We start from the raw sequence: 23,731 nt of genomic DNA, 5'->3' as shown, positions 1-23,731 counted from the left end.
GGAAAGATTTCTATTAGATTACATCTTGGTCGGACAGAGATTCCGAAATCAGAATCTGGATTCTAAGGCGTCCTAGGGGCTGATATAGACTCAGATTACAGTATAGTAGTGATGAAGAGTAGGATGTTGTTTAAGAGTCAGGAAGAGTCAATACGCAAACAAGTGGGATACGGAAGTACTAACGAATGACGAGATACGCTTGAAGTTGTCTAAAGCTATAGATACAGCAATAAGAAATAGCGCAGTAGGCGCTACTGTTGAAGAGGAATTAACATCTCTAAAAAGGGCCACTACAAAAGTTTGGAAAGGAAACATAGGTACAAAGAAGGTAACTGCGAAGGAACCATGGGTAACAGAAGAAATACTTCAATTAATCGATGAAAGGAGCAAGCACAAAAATGTTCCGGAAACTCATGAATACAGAAATACAAGTCGCCGAGAAATGAAATAAATAGGATGTGCAGGGAAGCTAAGATGAAATGGCTGCAGGAAAAATGTGAAGACATCGGAAAAGAAATGATTGCCGAAATGACAGACTCAGCATACAGGGAAGTCAAAACAGCTTTCGGTGACATTAAATGCAAGGGTGATAACATTAAGAGTGGAACGGGAATTCCACTGTTAAATGCAAAGGAGAGAGCTGACAGATGGAGAGAATACACTGAAGGCCTCTATGAGGGGGAATGTTTGCCTGATCTGATAGAAGAAGAAACAGGAGTCGATTCAGAAGAGATAGGGGATCCTGAGTTAGAAACAGAATTTAAAAGAGCTTTGGAGGACTTGGTAAAATAAGGCAGAAGGGATAGATAACATTCCACCAGAATTTCTGAAATCATTGGGGGAGGTGGCAACAAAATGACTATTCACGTTGGTGTGTAGAATGTATGAGTCTGACGACATACCATCTGACTATCGGAAAAGCGTCATCCATACTACTCCGAAGATGGGAAGAGCCGACAAGTGCGAGAATTATCGCACAGTCAGCTTCACCGCTCATGCATCCAAGTTCGTTACAAGAATACTATACAGAAGAATGGAAAGGAACATTAAGGATGCGCTAGATGACGATCAGTTTGGCTTCAGGAAAGGTAAAGACACGAGAGAGGCTATTCTGACGTTTCGGTTAATAATGGAAGAAAGACTAAAGAAAAGACACGCTCATACGATTTGTTGACCTGGAAAAAGCGTTCGACAATGTAAAATGGTGCAACATGTTCGAAATTCTGAAGAAAGTTGGCGTAAACTATAGGGAGAGACGGGTCATATGGAATATGAACAACAGCCAAGAGGGAATAATATGACTAGATGACAATGAACGAAGTGCTCGTATTAAAAAGGGTGTAGGGCGTAGTCTTTCGCTCCTACTGTACATCGAGGAAGCAATGATGGAAATAAAAGAAAGGTTCAGAAGTGGAATTAAAATTAAGGTGAGACTATATCATTGATACGACTTGCTGATGACATTGCTATCCTGAGTGAAAGTGAAGAACATTTTCTCGATGTGCTGAACGGAATGGACAGTATAATGAGTGTAGAGTACCGACTGAGAGTAAATCAAAGAAAGACCAAGATAATGAGAAGTAGTAGAAGTTAGAACAGCGAGATACATAACATCAGTATTGCTGGTCACGAAGCATATGAAGTTAAGGAATTCTGCTACCTAGGCAGTAAAATAATCAGTGACCGACGGAGCAAGGAGGACATCGGAAGCAGACCACCAATGGCAAAAAGGGCATTCCTGCCGAAGAGAAGTCTACTAGTATCAAATATCGGCCTTAACTTGAGGAAGAAATTTCTGAGAATGTACGTCTGGAGTACAGCATTGTATGGTAGTGAAACATGGTCTTTGGGAAAACCGGAACAGAAGAGAATCGAAGCATTTGAGATGTGGTGCAACAGATGAATGTTAAAAATTAGGTGGACTGATAAAGTAAGGAATGAGGAGGATCTGAACAGAATCGGAGAGGAAAGGAATATATGGAAAAGACTGATAAAGAGAAGGGACAAGTTGATAGGACATCTGTTAAGACATCAGGGAATGACTTCCATGGTACTAGAGGAAGCTGTAGAGGGCCAAAGCTGTAGAGGAGGACAGAGATTGGAGTACATCCAGCAAATAATTGAGGACGTTAGTTGCAAGTGCTACTCTGAGATGAAGATGTTAGCACAGGAGAGGAATTCCTGGCGGGCCGCTTCAAACCAGGCAAAAGACTGATGATTTAAAAAAAAAGAAAAAAAATAGCTATTCATTATAACTACTTTGTCAATAGAGAGGCTACTTTGCCCAAAGAGAGACAAGTGTCTGAAGACTGTGAGCTTCTCAATTTGAGCGAAGACAGAGAGGAACCAAAGTAACAAGGAGAGATTACCCTAGGTGAGCATGGGCCCGAATTTCTATGCAGTATCTCGCATCTGGGGCGTTTTGCTAATAATTTTATTCCTCATTGTTTCCCATCAACGACACTCTAAGATATCACTGCGTCGCTGTGAATATAATCGATGTGTAATTACGAAAAGAGACTGCTATTTTAATTCTTGTGAACAGATCTGACTTAATGGACAACACTAACTGCATTTTCGTTTCACCCTGGAGACTACTGGAACGGGTTAATAACGCTTTAAAGACAGATGCTGCACTCATCAACTGGTCTCCTGAAACAACTGCTCATCTTCTCTTGCTTACCCAAAAAAGATAAGGGTCGCATGAAGGGGATAAATTCAGAAGGACGAAATGGCAAGGAAAGTAGGCGGCCCGCTCTTTGTATAGCAGTGAAATGACTCAAAAAGTTCAACATTTGGTAATACAATGATTGTAGATGAAAAAGTGTAGACGAATTAAACTAAATATTTCAGGTTGAAACGTAGTGCATTTCCTCCGTAAGTATTTCCGTTTAGCAATGGAACAGTTTCAAAAAGACCGTACAAAGGAGAGAACAGAAAAAGTCCATAAATTGCAGGAAATTAAACATTTCGGATCACACGGAATATAAGTGATTTAATCATAGTAGTCCCAAAATGGGCAGCACGTGAAGATTTATTTCGCTAGTGTATTACACTGTCCTGACTAACTACCTTTTGCAGCTAGAACTGCGGCTAGATGTGCCGGAAGAGAGTTAGTGCGGTTCTGGAACGTACCGACAGGGATCTGGAGTCATGCTAACTCCAGTGCGATGGTCGGCTGCTCCAGGTTTCTTGTTTGTAGGTCCTCGGCGTGAGTAGCCAGATCGAGTTGCACCCACGGATTCTCGATTGGGCTTAAATCCGGAGAGTTTGGTGGTCATCGTAGTACAGTAAACTCATCGTGCTGCTCTTCCGATCAGGCATGTACACTATGGGCTGTGTGACACATTGCATTGTCCTGCTGTGTCAACTAGAAACGAATTGTGTGTAGGGTGAACATCGTTCCCGAAAAAGGATACGTGACTGTATTGATCCCTGACTGACGATATCACACAGCGAATGCTACGACAACGTTCCCCAAACTACAACCCTCCGACATGGACAATTTACTTTCAGACGTTTCATGCAGTACGAGGCAGCAGCCATCTGTCCGATGGAGCATAAAACGTGGTTCATCTTTAAAGGCCACCTGTCGCCAATCCGAGGACGTACAGTTGTAATACTGGCTGGCAAAGTCCAGCCTATATCACCGATGAATAGCAGTCGGCATGGAGGCTTGAACAGGAGCCTGCTGCAGAGCCCATACCCGGCAACGTTTGCTGAACAGTAATTGAGGCGACAGTGTCTGTGGTCCCTTGTTTCATCCGGGTGGTCACTTGCTCAACAGTTGCAAGTCTGTTCGCACGTACGGATCTCTGCTGCCGTCGTTCACCGCTGTCATCTATAACCCATTATCATTCACAGTGGCAACGGCGCCAGTTTTGGATAGCGCCATTTCACCACCCACAGCATACTTTAACCACGGTGGCATGCGAACAGTTTACAAACTTCACCGTTTTCGAAATGCTTTCACTCTTATCCCAAAAGCCAGTGCTCATGTCATTTTGAAGTCAGATAAATTTCGTAAGGCAAGCTCTTTCCGAACAGATGATAACAAAAGATTTTTATCTACCCATAAACATTAATAATGTCTTACGACGCTAAATCAGCAAATCACTCCCGGTGAACAAGTGCAGTTCGCTAAAAGCAGAAAAGCGAAAATACCGACGACAGCCACTGAGGTGGAGAACCACTACAGTAATTTCCCATGCACTTTATTATGATGTTCGAGTCGCTGTCGGTGCAGCTGGATATTATTCGTAACTACGCTTTACACTCAAATCATAGTTATAGAAATGCGAATAAAAATCGACACCCGATCTGGTACAAATTTTCAGTTTTCGACATCCAATTATTTCGAGGTGCGATTGCAGCATTAATCTCTCCTCTGCAGTTTGATATTTACGATAGCTGTATCGAAGTAACAGTGTGGTGTCTGTTTGTGGGACATTTTCGACAGAACAGACTATACACATCAGTGTGGTACGAATGTATTCTGCGTATCTAATGGAGAATATGCGGCATTGTAGATTACATTTACCTACTATGTGATAGTCGATTTGTTTCCTGGACTGGTACAGAATCTCCTGGTAAGTTTACTCGATATTTTCTTGTCATTTAAATCGAATATTATAATTTATTCGCGCTTAAGGGATGACACTCAGGTAGAAATTAGTGTTTTGAATCCTGGAAGGTCGTTCCAATGGACACTGGAGTTTACTTCGCCGTTTACGTTGCCAATTCTGTATTAGCAGTTGTATACTAGTTAAGCGGTAAAGTTTTCGCCATTCAAGCGGAAAACTACTTTAGTTTTCGGTTCTAATCTCGATGAAGACAAGATTTTTAATCACGTTACCTTCCATTAGGCAAGTGGGTGCACCCAGCGACTGTGATGTGATTTATAAATTATAGAGCCCAGCAATCAGTCGTCATTTCTTTGTAGATTTTATTTCGCAAGTCCAGATTTTGGCTAGTGCCTAGCTATTATCAATGCACCAGTTTCGATGCATCGAGAGTAGAAAATAGTGGAACAATAGTGCAATAGTGCCCTCCAAAACCCTGAAAACAGTATCCTACTGAGCACACCTATCTGGACGAGTCTTTGTCGTTATTCACCTAAATGCAAAGAAACTAAGATAATAGAGACCATGTGCTTCTTAAAAAATTCGTCTTCAACTTTCCTGTAACGTGTTCTATTAAGAAACTGTGTATCACTGTATCTGCTACCCAACTGATAATGTGTACAGAAACACGTACCTAAAAAGTTGTTAATACACGAACATAGTAAATTATCTTACGTATGTTGCCTGAAAGAGCGCCACGCACGCAGCGAGGACACTGAAGACGAACTGAGTCATTGCAATGGGATCCATTAGTCGTTGCAGATCTTTGACGAACCTAGAATAGAAAGAAAATCTTTTTTAATAAAAGCATGCGAATTTCAACGAATAAATTACTCTAAGGGAATAAAGACTTCTGGGAAAGATCGTCTGAATTTCAGAACGAGTCTTTGAATGTTGTAGTTGCTGATTTTATAGTTCACTATCTGAAGCAGCATAGTCATACGACAGTAGACAGGATTAGAAGAATCGTCTACACATCCTCAAGTGAGATGTACATTGTTTGTCTGTATAGTTTAATGTTAATTTCAGAACTGTTCAACTGAAAGTACGAGGCCGATTTTAGTTTGACTTAGATTGGATCGTAGCCAGAAGGATTTTCTCAGTTGTAATCTGCCAGCAACTGTGCGCTACTCGATGGACAGTGCTTCTTAGCCACTCCCTATCTTGATCTCATTCTAATATTGGGGAGAGGAAAATGATTGTACGTCTCTGCAGATTGAACAATAATCTGCCTTACGTCTATCGCAGGATCACCCTCTTTGAAAGTTGTTTCTCAGTGATTTTTCTCAGGTTATCAGTAGAACATGATGATCACATCGTCTGCAGACCGTTTCACATGGCATGTTTGCTATGAAAATCATGTCGAATGAATGTCTACATGATATGTAAGTAGTATAACTTTTAATGATCCAAAATGTTAAAATTTTTTTTTTTTTAGATTTTTGACATCAAATGAGAGTGTCATTACCCTATCCATGATGCACAAACAACGCTTACTTTAACTGTGACACCATTCTCAACCCAAGAATCTATATCTTATATCTCGGAACTTTTGATGGTCACTGAGAGGAAACAGCAAATAACATACCAGTACTTTACCAGCCACCACTATGACACGTCCAGTCACAATGTAGCCCCGAAGCTATCTTCTTTGCCATACATCGTCAGTACAGTATCTGAACGATCTGAATTTTCTGCCCCATGTTCAAGAGTATTTATCAAAAGTGTTGCATGAAAGGGTGTCACGTCTGAAATAAGTAAGCTTCGTCAGCAAAACACACACACACACACACACAAGGAGCGCTAGAGAGAGAGCCAGAGAGAGAGAGAGAAACATTTTCATCAAATTTGGTGCCTCTGACACGACTGTCAACTGACAAGTAAAGTATTCCAATGCTCTTTCCATGTCGATTATACCGGTCAAGGAAACAAAACAACTCCTAATGGTACAGTATTTTAGCAGCCACTTATGTAAATGCCACCGTGATGGCACAGAGTCTGCCCTAACGGAGTGTGACATGGTGTGGACATGACGAGTAACCTGTATGTGGTTTCGTGATGATGTCATTGTAAAGGTGGGGTGGCTAGTGACTTCGTGAATAGGGTGCTGACTACACAGGTTACAGAAGGAATTTAAGCATTTTGCATGTTGCGAAAAGTCATAACTTACTGGAAGAACTCTCGGTTTGCATTGAGACATGTGGGAAAGTTTGTTACATGTCTAACAGTGGTGATGTATGCGGCAGTTTGCCTGTAACATAGCTAGGTATAATGTAAACTTACAATTTTAGCTATAATGTGGGATATTTGTTGCAGTTTTGTGTGACAACATGACAACATGCTGCCCATATACTTCGTATTCCACCGCCCCTTCCGTGAACCATGGACCTAGCCATTCGTGGGGAGGCTTGTGGGCCTCAGCGATACAGTTGGCCGTACTGTAGGTGCAACCACAACGGAGGAGTATGTCTTGAGAGGCCTGACAAACGTGTGGTAACTGATGAGAGACAGCAGCCTTTTCATTAGTTGTAGGGACCACAGTCTGGATGATTGGCTGATCTGGCGTTGTAACATCAACCAAAAGGGCATTGCTGTGCTGGTACTTCGAATGGCTGAAAGCAAGAGGAAACTACAGCTGTAACTTTTCCCGAGAGCATGCAGCTTTACTGTATGGTTCAATTATGTTGGTGTCCTCTTGGGTATAATATTCTCGAGCTAAAATGGTCCCCCATCTGGATCTCCGGAATGGGACTACTCAGGAGGACATCGTTATCAAGGGAAACAGAACTGGCGTTCTACGGATCAGATCGTGGAATGTCAGATCACTTAACCAGGCAAGTAGGTTATAAATCTTAAAAAGGGAAATGGATAGGTTAAAGTTAGATATGGTGGTAATTAGTAAAGTTCGGTGGTAGGAGGAACAAGACTACTGGTCAAGTGAATACAGGGCTATATATAAAAAATCAAATATGGGTAATGCAGGAGTAGGTTTAATATTGAATAAAGAAATAAGAGCATGGATATGCTACCATGAATAGTTTAGTGAACGCATACTTGTAGCCAAGATACTCACGAAGCCCATGTCTACCACAGTAGGACAAGTTTATATGCCAACTAGCTTCGCAGACGATGATGTATGATGCGATAAAAGAAATTATTCAGATAGTTAAGGGAAACGAAAATTTAATAGTCATTGGGGACTGGAATTCGATGGTAGGAAAAGGAAGTTAAGAAAAAGTCGTAGGTGAATATGGACAGGGGGTTAGGAATGAAAGAGGACGCCGCCTATGAGAATTAGACACAGAGCGTAACTTTATCACAGATAACACTTGGCTTAAGAATCATGAAAGAAGGTTGTATACGTGGAAGAAGACTGGAGACATCGGAAGATTTCAGACTGATTACATAAGGGTAAGACAGAGATTTAGGAACAAGATTCTAAATTGTAAGAAATTTCCAGTGACAGATGTGGACTCTGACCACAAGTTATTGGTTATGAACTCTAATTAAAACTGAAGAAACTGCCAAAAGGTAGGAATTTAAGGAGATGGAACCTGGATAAACTGAAAGAACCAGACGTTGCAGAGAGTTTCAGAGAGAGCATTATGGAACGATTTAAAAGAACAGGGGAAAGAAATACAATAGAATAAGAATAGGTAGCTTCGAGAAATGAAATAAAGAATGCAGCAGAGGATCAAGTAGGTAAAGGGGCGAGGGCTAGAAGAAATCCTTCGATAACACAGGAGATATTGAAATTAAATGATGTAAGGAGAAAATATAAAAAATACAGCAAATAAGGGTGGCGAAAATGAATACAAATGTCCCAAAAATGAGGAAGCGAAAATGGCTAACTAGCGATGGCTAGAAGACAAACGTAAGGATGTAGAAGCATATATCACTACAGGTAAGCTAGATACTGACAACAGAAAAATTAAAGAGACCTTTGGACCAAAGAGAACCCCTATATGAACACCAAGAGCTCAGATGGAAAACCAGTCCTAAGCAAAGAAGGGAAAGTAGGAAGGTGGAAGGAATATATAGAGGGTCTATACATGGCTGATGTACTAGAGGGCAACGTCATAGAATTGGAAGAGGACGTAGATAAAAATGGAATGGGAAATACAGTACTGCATGATGAATTTGACGAAACACTGAAAGACTTAAGTCGAAACAAGGCCCCTGGAGTAGACAACATTCCCTTAGAACTAGTAACAGTCTTAGAACAGCCACGACAAAACTCTCTCATCTGATCGGTAGGATGTATGAGACAGGCGAAATAATTTCTCACTTCGAGAAGAATATAAAAGAACAATCCCAAACAAAGCACGTGTTGACAGGTATGAAAATTACCGAACTATCAGTTTAATAAATCACGGTTGTAAAATATTAACACGAATTCTTTACAGACGAATGGAAAAGCTGATAGATGCTGATCTCGCGGAAGATCAGTATGGATTATGTAGAAATGTCGGAACACACGAGACAATGCTGAGTCTACGACTTCTCATAGAAGATAGGTTAAGGAAAGTTTATCGCAAGTTTATAGCATTAGTAGAAGTAGAGAAAGCTTTTGACAATGTTGACAGAAATACTTTGTTTCAAATTCTGAAGGTGGCGAGCGTAAAATACAGGGAGCGAAAGGCTATTTACAATTTGTACAGAACCAGATGGCAGTTTTAAGAGTCGAGGGGCACGGAAGGCAGGCAGTGACTGAGAGGGGAATGAGACAGCAAAGAACCTACAAGAGCCGTTGAACTGAATTGACAGTGTCTTGACAGAGGATGTAAGTTGAACATCAACAAAAGCAAAACGAGGATAATGGAATGTAGTCGAATGAAATCAAGTGATCCTGACGGAATTAGGTTAGGAAATGAGACATTTAAAGTATTAGAAATGTTTTGCTCTTTAACTAAACTCCTCCCGAACAGGCCATGAAGACCCAACGGTACTTTTCATCCTCAGTCCATAGGCGTTACTGGATGCGGATATGGAGGGGCATGTAGTCAGCACACCGCTCTCCCGACCGTAAGTCAGTTTCCTAGACCGGAGCCGCTACTTCTCAATCAAATAGCTCCTTCGTTTGACTCACAAGGGCTATTTGGGAAGCACAATAATTGATGATGGTCGAAGTAGAGATAATATAAAATATGGACTGGCTATGGCCAGGAAAACGTATCTGAAGAAGAGAAATTCGTTAACATAGCGTACAGATCTAACTGACAGGAAGTCATTTCTGAAAGTATTTGTATGGAGTGTAGCCATGTATGGAAATGAAACATGGACGACAAATAGTTCAGAGAAGACGAGAATAGAAGCTTTCGAAATGTGGTGCAACAGAAGAATGTTGAAGATTAGATGGGTAGATGAAGTAACTATTGTAGAGGTACTGAACAGAATTGGGGAGAAGGGGAATTTGTGCCACAACTCGACTAAAAAAAGGAGTCGACTGGTAGGACACGTTCTGAGGTGTCAAGGGATCACCAATTTAGTATTGGTGGGAAGCATGGAGGGTTAAAATCAGAGAGCGATTGCAAGAGATGAATACACTAAACAGAATCAGAAGAATGTAGGTTGCAGTAGTTACTCGGAGATGAAGAGGCTTGCAAAAAGCCATCAGTCCTGCAAGAAAGGATTTGCGGAGACATGGCTTTGCCACAGCCTAGAGGGTTGTTTCCAGAATGAGATTTTCACTCTGCAGCGGAGTATGAGCTTATATGAAACTTACTGGCAGATTAAAACTGTGTGCCGGACCGAGACTCGAACTCGGGACCTTTGCCTTTCATGGGCAAGTGCTCTACCATCTGAGCTAACCAAGCACGACTGCAGGTTCGCAGCAGAGCATCTATGAAGTTTGGAAGGTAGGAGGCGAGGTAGTGGCGGACTTGAAGTTGCGAGGACGGGTCGTAAGTCGTGCTTGAGCAGCTCAGATGGTAAAGCACTTATTCGTGAAATGTAAAGGCCCCGAGTTCGAGACTCGGTCCGGCACACAGTTTTAATCTGTCAGGAATTTCGTATCAGCACATACTCCGCTGCAGAGTGAAAATCTCGTTCTGGATATATGACAATATGCTACAATTTTTGTGCTATGGTGCAGTAAGTTATTACATTTCCTTCTGTAACTTAATGGTGTGGGGGGGAATTTGTTACAATTTTGTTTGAAACTTATCTGAAACTCAATGTAAGATGAGGGAGATCCAGGAGCTGACACCCACTGCAGAGTTATGCCACGAACACTAGCAGCCACTGGCGGTGCAATACTGTTTGAAAACTAGTAAGCTGCCACCTGCTGACACATAATAGTACATATATTGTCAGCTTTTGGTGTTATAGTTCAGTGTTACGATCCAGTAGCTGATACCTGCTATCATGTTATGGTACATATACTTTGATTAAGTATTCAGAGTAGTGATAGTCTCCCTGTAACCTGATTATCATTGCCCCACCCAATAGTACGTGGGGTAATGGCAGTCATCATATGTCAACTAACCATCATAGCCCATAATAAAAATTACTGCAGATACACACAGTCAGCTTCTGACATTGCAACAACCTTTTAAGATCCAATAGCTGACACAGCACACACATTGTCAGGGAGTGATGTTAGAATACAGCTTTGAGATTCAGTAGCTGACATCCCAGTACGTGACACTCACTGCATTTATAAAATCCGGTTTCTGGTGCTATAATATTATTTAAGATCTGTTAGCTTGCACCCCTGTTACTTTACATTATTATTTCAATTGTGAATGCGTATGTTTGTATCGACTATCACTGCATTGTCTGCTTAGCATAGTATTTTTTGTAGTTGAGCTGGGAAACAAAAGAAAGTGAATATTCCGAAGTCTGAAGAACATCAGATGCATGGAACTTTGGAAGCTGAAAAAAATGGGATACCCATGGCATGTTCAAAGTTACCAAAGCAACTCTGATGTACAGACAATCTCGAAAACGTCCATTTCTAAGACAGATGGGCTCATTTTTTACTAAAGGCAAAATACGAAGCTGGATAAGTAAGGCATAATGTCGACAGTCAACAAAATGGATTCCTTATTAGTAGGTGTCCACAACCAAGTTGTAGAGTTGAGGCTCGACACTCCGCTCACAGATGGAATATGTGTCAAGAAGTGAATATATAGACATTACGCAAGGAATTCTAGAGACAATAACGGCATCACGGTACAGTGTTACCAAGAGCCAGAAATGCAAGTCTTTACCGTATATTGTGACACCAAGAGCTTACAAAGGGTGTCATAACAGAGAGATATACTATTGGTAGCATGTCTACTAAAATGTATACTGTACTAAAATAAATTGAAAAATAGCGTTATTTTTCATTTGTGCACATGTGCATGCATATCTCAATAAGGCGCGCGGGGTAGCCGCGCCATTTGAGGCGTCTTGCCACGGTTCGCGAGAATCCCCTTGTCGGAGGTTCGAGTCCTCCCTCGGGCAATGGTGTGTGTGTTGTCCGTAGCGTAAGTTAGTTTAAGTTAGATTAGGTATTGTGGAAGTCTAGGGCAGTTTGGTCCCACAGAAACGTATCAGAAAAATATCAATAGGCCTATAATATTTTTTCAATGAAATGTTTGCTTTTTACTTGCTTCCTTCTTCCCCAATGGAAAGGAAGTACAAGCCAGTCGTACACACTATATTAAATGCAGTAGATTGCACCAACTTTTATTTTGCAATCATACCACTGTATGCAGTATTTTGTAAAAAAAAAATGAAATGTTCGTATGGCATTGTTGGCCGGGAGGATGTCATCGATCATGTCCATTTTTTTTTTGTTACAATTTCGCTGTAACACAATGATATACAGAGAAGCGAAGTGTCATGGATCCTCCACCAAATGACAATGACGTAGTTGGTAACCTCAGCAGAAGATGACAAGTGTTTTGACTGCAAGAGAAAGTTGAAACTCTATCACAAGGCGACTATAATCTAATTGAAACTTTGAAAGTGAGTTGTAGCCACAGTAACACTTGCATCTTGCTGATAAGAATGTGTATTAACACTGTTCAGTATGCTATTTCATCAAATATCATGTAGCTTACACTGTGTGCCAGCATGATTTAATGTTATCAGCAAATGACAACATGTGTTTTGTAGTTTAAGATAAATACCTTAGCTTGACGGTCACTATAATGTTTGGCTGACCCTGATATCGGTTTCAATTGAGCTCAGACCAGTTTTTAACAAAATTAGATTTGGGAATAATTTATTTTTACTTTGGTATAAAAGTAAACTATCGATAAGGACACTTTAAGAGGTAAGCTAGATCTGCAGTAGATCCCAGTGTACTCTGTAGTTTTATAGAACAAATTTTTGTGAATTTTGGTTTTTAATGTGTGGTAAAAAGATGTAATTAAGTTCGATGAGCAATCTGTCAGTTATATTGTTATTGCTGATAACCAAGTTACATGTATTTTTATAAGTAATACAAGGAACGTAGATGTGGAAATATTTAATTTCAAGGTCAATTATGCCTTGAATGGCGGAATACTGATATCGAACGTCAGTCATCGACAAGTGTGGCTTATGCTGTAAGTGTTATCAGTAGTGCTATTATACAAGCCATGTGTATTTCTCTAACCTTATAGACTAATTAGGGAGCAACAGTAGAGAAACACGTTTCTGTAGTTGAAATCATTACGTATTTTGATACATAATTTTATTTTAGTGCAAAACCACATCTTCACGATGTTGAAGTTTCCTCTTTTTATGATAAATATTGTCCATTGTTGTCTTTGGTCTTGCTTACATCTAGTATTTGAAGCATTATGCTGTTATATATGCATAATAGGAAAATATTCAGTTTCAGTGATACAATACAATAGTAAAAACGCCTTCTTCCCCCTAAAGTGGTGCTTCGTTACTTCATCCTTCTTTGGGTAAGCCGTGTCTTAACATCTCTAACTTTTTCACTTAATGATTAGATCTTAGTATTGTTTAGTACTTCGTTATAGAAAAGTAAGGAAATACAGTCTGTAAACGTTTCAGAATGTGTTGGCACCATAGCTCCTATTCATATACAAGAGGACTCACCTCAAAACTTAATTTTTGAAAATTGCCTGATTTAGTGACAAAATAGACTGTTTTTAGTGTCTTATGTTTAGTCAGCAGTGTTTTGTACATTTATAGAACATTTAAACGGTGCACATTGCATCGTGACACTTGACAAGTTTTCATTGAGAAATTTAGATATGGAAATGTTTAATTTGAAGGAGCAATGTGTTTTGGTACCAACTGAGATACAGGGAACGAACCATGGCCATACAAAGTGCCGCTTATTGGAAAATCCTATCATACACATGTTGTGTGAATGCGTGTGTGTGTGTGGGGGGGGGGGGGGGAAGGGGCGGGGGTGGGTACCTCTTTTTCGTTTTAATGGTCGCCAGTAGTGCAAAAAATGAGATGTAGCTTCTTGGAGTGTGAATGATGTCATAGAAAAGAGGGGAAAATCTAGACAGGTGATGACGATTATTTCATAGGTAACTGAGGTGTAGTTTGTGATATCATGGGTAAAGTAATGATACGATCATCTGTTATAATAAATGTAAACTAAGTGTGATGCATACATTACTTAATGATAAATGGTTTGTATCTTCGAATGTCTGTATATTGGTCATTTAATGATCAGTAAATAGTAAACTAGTGTGTGTGTGTAGTCTATGTCCTAAAAATGAAAACGTACACAGCCTACAATATTGTGAAATCGATTTGTTTGAGGTTGACATTTGGGAAATTGCGAGAACCTTGAACGATAGTTATGCAAGTAGGGTGACAATGTATATTTATTTATGTTAAGAGCTCACCTTCCTTGTGTTAACCATACTGACATACACTGAACCACACATCCACCTGTCTAACAGGGTGTTGGTCCTCCTTTTGATTGCAATGCAGCAGAGATTCTCAGTGGCATTGTTTCGGTAAGTCCTTGGTTTTTGAAGACATCTGTCTACCCACAGGTGATGAAATTCCCATAAATTGTTGGCTGGTGGGTTATGGGTTTGGAGCTGCACCTGTTACAGCACCAGATGTATTTCTTCAGGCTCATATTCAGTGTTTGTTAATGCCAGTAGCCACAGCCGGATAGTCATCAAACTTAAACGTTTTGTCGGGTGGACATCGTACAAGACGCGAGTTTCTTAGGGTCAGCAATATTAGATACTGGAAAGCAACTATCTGCGAGTCGGCGACAAACCAAACCCCAAGAAATGGTATGTGGTCAACATAATAAGTCACAGGATAAGTGTAGCATTTAATCATAAATTGTACTTACGGTATACACAAGGATCATGCTTCGCTGATTTGGAGTTCCATATCTGAATTCTATTAAAATAACCAATAAACTTTCTTCAGACCAGAATCACTTGCAGTTTACACGTGAAAAATAGAGCCGTCGACCACACTAACGTCACCCAGTGACACCTTTGAATAACACAACACACATTTGCCTGATAAGACCGTTACAGCAGGAAAGGCTAGGAATTAGGTAATACATATTACACAAAGCCAGCGGCCTTGCCACAGTGGTAACACAGGTTGTCGTCAGACCAGCGAAGTTAAACGCTGTCGGCTTCGTTACCATTTTGATGGGTGACTGACTGGGTGTGCCGAATGCTGCTGGCTAGTGAGGTAGACTGAGTCCTTGTGAGGCCAGTTCAGGAGCTACTTGACTGAGAAGTAGCGGCTCTGTTCTCGTAACTTTGCAGCGGCCGAGAGTGCGGTGTGCTGACCACGTGACTCTCCACATCCGTATCTGATGATACCTAGGGGCTGATGATGACACGGCGGTCGGTCGGAACCGTTAGGCACCGAAGGCCTGTCCGGACGAAGCTTTTGTGTTGTATACAACAAGAAATGAGAAAGAGAAGTGCTGGGATTACCAAGAGCGATGATGCAGTCTGTCTCCCCCACTGTTGAACCTGTACATCGGAGCAGCAAAGGCGGAAACAATAGAAAAATTCTTAAGAAGGATTAAAATTCAATATGGAATGGTGTAAATTATAAGATTCAATGAATATATTGCTATCCTCAGTAAAAGTGAAGGAAGTGCACTACCGTCTTAATGGAAGCAACAGACTGATGAATGCAGAATATGGTTCAAGAGTCATATGGAAAATCGCGAAGCGGGTCTAAGTCTTCCCTTCAGTACTTTGTTGACCAGCCTGATATGGCAGTTGAAGACAGCAAAAGGAAAGACGACGTTTCAAATTTCACATTCGAGAAAAGCGCAGGTGTCTCTAGTGTATATGAAGGGTAAAAGAACGGACCAGAAAAATTACAGACCAAAATCCCTAAACATATATATCTTTTGAACGCATTACGAGTTCGAAAGTAACGAACGTACTTGAGACTGAGATGCTTAAGCCCACCAATCAGCAAGGTTTTAGGAAGTATCGCTCAATCGAAACTCAGCTTACTCTTTTCACACATGATATACTGCGAACTGTGGGTGAATGGCAAGAAGCAGATTTCTTCTTTCTGCTAAACACCTGTGCCCAATCGCCGCAGATTAAAATAAAGCGGTAGTAAGGTTACGATAGGTCGCCCGACTAGCCGTGCGGTCTAACGCGCTGTTTCCCAATCGGGATTAGTGTCGAGGTCCGGTGTGCCGGCCAGCCTGTAGATGGTTTTAAGGCGGTTTTCCATCTGCCTTGGCAAATGCGGGCTGGTTCCCCTTATTCCGCCTCATTTACATTATGTCGGCGATTTTTGCGCAAACACTCTCTCCACTTACACGTACACCATAATTACTCTACCATGAAAACATTTGGGGCTACACTCGTCTGGCATGAGCCGTTGGCGTGAGAGAGAGAGAGAGAGGGGGGCGGGGGGGGGCTCCACTGGGGGCCGAACCGCTCAATAGTTCTGGGTTCGTTGTGGGGCGGCGGTGGGGTGGGTGGACAACTGTGGTCTGCTGTGGGGTTGAGAACCACTGAAGGCTATGATGGCGGGACGAAGCCTCTCCATCGTTCCTAGGTCCTCGGTTCAATACATAATACACAAGGTTACTATCGTCTGGAAAAGAAGCATGGATTGTGCGAAAACGGCAAAAGAAGAGGGGTGAAGTATACGTGAAGTGGTGTTAGTAGCAGGTGGACCGGTAAGATAAGACGTGACGGTGAGGAAAGAGATACGTGGAAAATACTATAAAAGGAACAGACTAATAAGATGTGATAGGCCAACAGGTAACCGTAAAGATTGAAAAGTGGCGTTGAGGACTAACTTTGGAATATACCCAACTAATAATTAAGAGAACTGCGTGCAATTGCTGCTCTGAGATGAAGTAATTGCCACAGGAGAAGCACTCGTGGCCGACTCCTACAAACCATTCATAGGAATAGTATCACTAAAAATTTTACAGTGTCCGTGTCTGACTCTGAATTTGTAATACAGTAAATACAGCGAGGATTCTTTGGTTTGTCATTATTTCATTTTGTCAAACTGACTTCGATCGGGAAATCCATCCTCAGTGCTTAACAGAGTTAATAGCAGACATAAATAGCGCTGCAACGTTTTTGAGTGCCCTGTTCGCGTGTTGCTACGATAAACCACAAAACAAAATCACGACATCAAGAAGTATTATAGCAGACGTAAATAGCGCTGCAGCGTTTTTGAGTGCCCTGTTCGCGTGTTGCTACGATAAACCACAAAACAAAATCACGACATCAAGAAGTATTATGTTGCATCTGCGTAAAAATATACTGCTTTGAGGTAAATGTTGAGTATTCTTGCTTCCATTGCATACTTCACATCTCAGATTCACTGGAAACAACGGTTTGACAAGTAAAATCAGCTTTAATAAGGAAGCGATACTATCTTTACTGTGTTACAATGTCAGATCTAATTATTTTGAAGGAGGTATCTTGGCGTTCACCAATAGTGCTTCAGACAAACCACGGAAAAACTACGACTGGATGGACAGAATGATTTTGAACTCCTCGTGAATACGAGTTCTTGGTGTACTCTTTGTTCCTAGTGCCCTAGATATATTCAGTACCCGAATTTCTTACGGTGTACTGCGCTAGCTCTCTCGTGAGCGTATCTAGAAACGCTGATTTTAGAGGTACTTCCAGTTATAAGAACCAAAGTATACTGTGGGTATGGAATGAAGGTCGCCCTCACTACAATGTTTTTCCGACATGGGGATCGAGATCGAGGTACATCCTCCGTGGACTGCAGCGTAGACAGCGGTTCGCTGGTAAATCCACAAATCTTACAGTACCTACGTTCCCAGAGCAAAAAAGCGATTTGGATGAACAGACGTACGGTTACTTACATAAATAGCAATCAACTACCTCTTTCAAAAAAGTGTAAAAATTTCATTCACGTGATGGAAGAAATCCCAGACACAGGGCAAAGAAACATTTCTGTGTTATAGTTCTAAGTAATAAAATTTTCATAGTAATTTTATAAACAGTCATTATTATATTTAGAAGCAATGTCACATTTGATTTGTGATTTAGACTTCGCGATTTACTGACAACAGTGTTCGTATGAATAAGCGGCAGTGATAGTGATGGTTGCCTAAGGTAGGACACGGTCAACTATGTTCCGTATGAGTACAATCATGATGCAAAACTGAGTGTAAGTGCACAAAAGAGTGCAAAATATTACAAAATAAGCCGGCCAGAGTGGCCAAGCGGTTCTAGGCGCTACAGTCCGGAACCGCGCGACCGCTACGGTCGCAGGCTCGAATCCTGCCTCGGGCATGGATGTGTGTGATGTCCTTAGGTCAGTTAGGTTTAAGTAGTTCTAAGTTCTAGGGGACTGATGACCTCAGAAGTTAAGTCTCATAGTGCTCAGAGCCATTTGAACCATTACAAAATAAACACTGGTGTACAATCTATGACAGAAGATGACTGACCGAACGAGAAATGACGGTAGTCATGGCACTACGCTAGTTTCTAGGAAGGGGTGAAATTTCGTCCCACCCTGATATGATTACTTAACATTTCTTACCAACAAATTCGCCTATGAACACTTTCAGGTTAAGAATATTTTCGATTATTTTCTAGTTGAGTACCCCAGCCACAGAACAAAAGAATTACGGGCTGCAATTATGTAGGAACCCTTTAAGGTTACGACTTGTAGTAAGTTTTGTAGCAATATCGTTAGCAATATTGAAAAATATATGAATTTCACTTTTCAGGTCTCACGTCTCGCAAGGTTTGTCTACTTTATGGGACACAGTAAGAACATGAGGAACACAGTGCATAGCCTGCAACAAATCACAAAATTTTTTAGCTCCATACTAGAAAAACCAATAGGGGCTGTGAGGAAGCATGCGAGGCACAAATACGATTATTGGGGATGTTGGGGAAAAATAGATAAGCAGAAATGGAAAAATAAGGACAATGCAGGAATAGTTGGAGGAGGACAGTAGAATGAAAGACGATAAAAAATGATCTAGTCGAGCATTAGCGAGACTTAGAAAAAGTCTGTACTCGCTCCGCGTCACTTCTCAGTGTTAATTGTCCTAATTTTGTCTATTAAATGTCAATACAATGACCTGTTACGTACCGGAGAATTTGTTGATGGCTTTCAATGCAAAGGCACAAATCTCTGTACAGCCTGTCCTGAGACGAAGCGTGTGAACCCTCGAAACGGTATTTGACTCCCAGTTCCGTGTCAGCCTGCTCTGAGCTCAAGGCGGCTATACGAATTGTGACGACCTTCAACTGCGCGGCCACCAAAATCATTACTGTTGCTAGAAGACAGTCCATGCCGATGCTAATGTGGCACAGATGTTGGCTGCGCAACACTGCACGATGTTCGACAGTGCGTAGTAGGTATTGTTGACGGCCCAGTAGTGCTGGTCGAGCGGAAGGCGATGTTCGCCCGGATGCAGGATCAACGGCATTGAGAACCACACGATCGACTGCACGACCAAGGACAGGAAAATGGCCAGTGAAACGCGGCTCGCACGTTTGCGCGAGTTCTGGAGGATGTCGGCCATGGTGGTGTCCTTGGAGCAGGCCTCACTTTGTTTCGACACCAGCGCGTTGAGACAATGCGCCATGGCGTAATACTGCTGCCTGTCCCACGCGAACAGTATGCCCTTGACGAGTCCACTGCAGGTCGTGAAAGAGTTAATCAGGACCAGCGTCGTCTCTTCAAGATCAGCTCCGCTGTAGCCGACGGCCAGAGCGCCTTCCATGCAGTTCCAAACGCCCAGCGTTAAGACGAGGGGGCTGTAGAAGTTATACAGCGTCGAATCGCACAGTGGCCACATCCCGAACAGGCACAGTAGACGGATGTTCAGCTTGGGAACGGAGTGGCCACTGTTTGACCAGGAGAATGCCATCTCTGGGTGAACAAGCTCTTTACCGTGCATTCAACGACTCGCAGTGAGACACTATAGCAGTACTCTCTCTGCAATCTAGCCAATTCCTCCGATGTGCCTTAGCAATAGGCAACGAATGAGGTTGCACAAGCGATAGCTCCTGCTACAGCCATGAGCCAATCTGTTATTGTGTGACCTATATATATATATATATATATATATATATATATATATATATATATATATATATATATAAAACGGCAAGTATTGCAAAATCAATACTAAATTATAGAGGTCGAGATACGTTCTCAATTATCAATCATGTACTATTGTGTATTTTATTAGACTTTCTTAATAGGTTCTCATATATTCATTCACCTCCAAGGCAGCAATACAATATAGATTAGAGTAAAACGTCAATCGAAATTAATAATCAAATCCCCATAATTCAAACTGCTACGCCGAACACGCCAACCGACGTTGTAATTGGATAATATTTTAAAATATAGTCTTCTACATACTTGCATTTTACTATACAATTTGCAAAAGATGTCTGGAACTCATTTGTAAGTCAGTCTCCTCGGTTTGTGGGTTCATTTTCAGATGAAAAGTATTTCAAGAGCACATGTGATATAACATACGAACAAAGCCAGTTCCTCATTTGCATGTTGTCTAGAGAGCTCTTAGGGTGATAATAAGCTATATGTATTGTTTGTACTTTGATTTACTGTTTAGGAAATTTTGCTATTTTCCCTGAGCTTCTGTAGAATTCGAAGCACTCCTGGGTAAAGTTTGTATAGAGCCCTATAGAAGTAAGCATTATAAACATCTAAAGTCGATATACGATAAGACCATTCAAATAAACCTCCCATTGTTGTCCAAGAAAGGAGTGGAACCAACGATCCTTAACATTCTACTGAGTAGCTTAAAAAGCCTCAATTAATGGAAGGGAGAGTTAAAACTGTGTTGCGGTTGTGCAACCGAAGGCGCTCTCACACTCTGGTAGCAGTCTGGAGGTCACACAAAGTTCCATCTCCAGAATATGGCAAAAGAATACCAGTGGATAGTGAGAACTTCAAGGTCATCAGATTAACAGCCAATATACTGGGCTAAACCGGTATCTCACGCGTCTCATCATTTGAAATGTACTACAGCTTTCATGACGATCGGTTCGTAGGAAGAGGAACATTAATTAGTGAGACATCACTAATTCTATAGAAAAATAGTAATCTTTGCATTAGCGTCGTATATCACTCTATTTCGCAATTTTATTTCCTGTCATTCCAAAAAATATCGACCCTACTCAAGCACTTTCGATAGTCCTCCAAACAACAAATGGGACACATTTGAATTACTATGTCTAGCTATGAAAAGAGATCGTATCACAGTATTTTAGCATTTCTCTGGAAAACCATGACAATTCGTCATAATGGTCGAGGTGGAAATACTGATTGGGCCCGAGAATAAGTGTAGTAATGGTGTAGACATACGTTTATCTCGCTTTACGTATTCATTAGTAATATCTGCTGATACCACTTTAATTTCCTTCCACAATCTCCTGCGGGCCCACTGGATATTTTTTTCACTGTCAAATTTCAGATTATGACCAATTCAGTCAATTTTTTGGGGTATGTTATCCGCTTGTAATAGGGGAGGCAACTAGTTTACGTTAAAAAAAAAGAAAAGAAAAAGAGAAAAAGAAACACTCGGATGAATATTCTTAAGCTGGATCGGAGTATACACTACTTTGACATTCCTGAAAAAAAAATTTCGTTTGTTGCATCTTCTTGCTAACAGGAGGCCCTGCCATTCACAGGCCACGCTGTCACTGACTTAGTTATTGATGCGTGACTCCCGAACGCATGCAACGTTTCAGGATGCTACAGTTTCTCCCGCATAAGTAGATGTCCAAATTTGACCAAAAAGGCAAGTCTCTGCGTTTTTTTATGTTCACATGATTCACCTGTGAGGAAGTAAGAACTTGCTAAAAGAATCACCAGAGATTTCTATTATTTTTAATATTTACCATTAACATTTACAATTGTCTGTAGTCTATGACTTGCGTCATGGAGGCTCCTGAAAACGTAATAAATCTGTGTATAATTCATAAAAACTTTTAAATTAACATGGTTTCTTCAGTTAACAACTGTGTTTCTCAAGACATAATCGGCCAAATACCGGAAGCATTTGTTAAAGCCGTGGACTCGCTGTCTAGAGAAATAATGTTGATGTATCTGTCCAGCCCTTAAAAGTAGGATATAATAAAGACACAACGGATTTCCTTTTCTGCCATTTGTGGCCACGTCGTTGACATGGAGTTAAATCTTGCTTCCTCTCTTTGTACCGTGAAATTAACTCAGATTGAGCACGCAAAGAAAAACAGGAATTTGTAAGAATCAAAAATAACACAATATTCAGAGAGGCAGGCGAGGTGGAATTTTGTAATATTTTTTATCGTTCCATATTAAATTCTGTCGTCTACCAGAACTTATATCCACGTATATGTCTAATAACTCAAGTCAACTAACGATGTTCCTCGCCTCTAGAGACTGGTATTTGCATAAAAACTAATTAAAGTGAGATGATGTAGCACTTAATCATCAGTCATTTCACGTATTCTACTTCATAAAGGCCTCCTCTAGACTTAAGTACGTTTTACGATCTTAACAACACTGCTTATCTAACTTACAGCTTAAGGTGCACTTGTCGATAAGAATTACGAAAATAAACATCGTTATTCCTAAGTCTAAATTTGCCAATAACTGACCTCTGAAACTGATTTCAAAGTAAGCCAAACATTCTAGTGACCCATGGTGTAACAAAACAGATGAATCTCATAGGCAGATTAAAACTGTGAGTCGCAACGGGACTCGAAACTGGGACCTTTGCATTTAGAATACAGTAGATATTAGCGTAGAGTGGGCAACGATTGGCGATCCATTTTCGCAACACAATTAGGTTAAACTATGAATCCGGAATACCTCCATAATGACTGGTGACCGGTATAGATACGACAATTTATAACGTATACTCGTAAGTTGTGAGATTAGGGTTGCTATGCGACCTTTGATACACTTGGACCTTCGCGCAATGGGTTGCTTACACGCAGGGTAGGTGCGAGCCTACATGAAACAGGCAATGATGACATCAGTGACCTTAAATGGAACTGTCATCAAGACGGACGATGGCAGTAAATTTAAAGATGCAACATGACACTATCAGCCAATCATATCCCACTACTTTCCAGACCGTAAAGATGACACAGGCAATCTCAGATTATAGTCATAGCTGCTACCTTGACTGTGCTAAAAACTATCACAAGATTTGAATTTATTTTTAAGCCATGTTCGAAAGTATTTATTCTAATATTTATGTAAATGGCATACCTTCTAGTATTCCAACATCTAGAAGTACTTTACAGTCGGTTAAAACGAATAGCCAACCGCAATATAGGCATATTGGCCACGCTCTAAAGTATGCGAATGTTTTGACTTTTTTGTATCACATTAAAATTATTTATCAAAAAATTACGTAAAGGGTAGAACTTACAGGATTTCCATATCTAAAACTTTTTGTGTACCATTGAAATTAAATAACGAGTCACAAAATGGCCATCTTGACTGTGATGAGAAGTATTCAAATGATCAGAATTTTATGTTGTATATTCGGAAGTATTTATCAAAAGACAACGAAAGGTAGCACTTGTATACATGGAAAGTTCCTTTTCTAGACCACACAATGTGTAAGGCAAAACGGATTCTCAAATTAATTATTTGCCACATCTGGATTATTGAATGATGCTTGTCCTTTGTCACAG

At 40.8% G+C, this 23,731-nt stretch overlaps 2 protein-coding genes across 2 annotated transcripts in view; both read right to left on the bottom strand.

Moving 5' to 3' along the window:
• The window catches only part of LOC124545822 (odorant receptor 43a-like), a 44,848-nt gene extending 25,518 nt beyond the window's left edge, over nt 1-19,330 (bottom strand). The window contains exons 1-2 of the mRNA XM_047124775.1: nt 19,152-19,330; nt 5,298-5,397 (exon numbers count right to left, since the gene is read on the bottom strand). Coding sequence (XP_046980731.1) covers nt 5,298-5,397; nt 19,152-19,330 — 279 coding nt within the window. The remainder of the gene's footprint in view (nt 1-5,297; nt 5,398-19,151) is intronic.
• An 8-nt stretch (nt 19,331-19,338) lies between these two features.
• Nucleotides 19,339-19,935, bottom strand: LOC124545821. Its single transcript, XM_047124774.1, has one exon. It carries the CDS (start codon nt 19,933-19,935, stop codon nt 19,339-19,341), a length of 597 nt encoding a protein of 198 aa, XP_046980730.1.
• Nucleotides 19,936-23,731: the final 3,796 nt, after the last annotated feature.

The sequence above is a fragment of the Schistocerca americana genome, chromosome 8 (assembly GCF_021461395.2).
Source record: "Schistocerca americana isolate TAMUIC-IGC-003095 chromosome 8, iqSchAmer2.1, whole genome shotgun sequence".
In the NCBI taxonomy this organism is placed as follows: Eukaryota; Metazoa; Arthropoda; class Insecta; order Orthoptera; family Acrididae; genus Schistocerca; species Schistocerca americana.
Note: the sequence above shows the minus strand (reverse complement) of the source record. Positions and strands in the feature narration are given on the sequence as shown.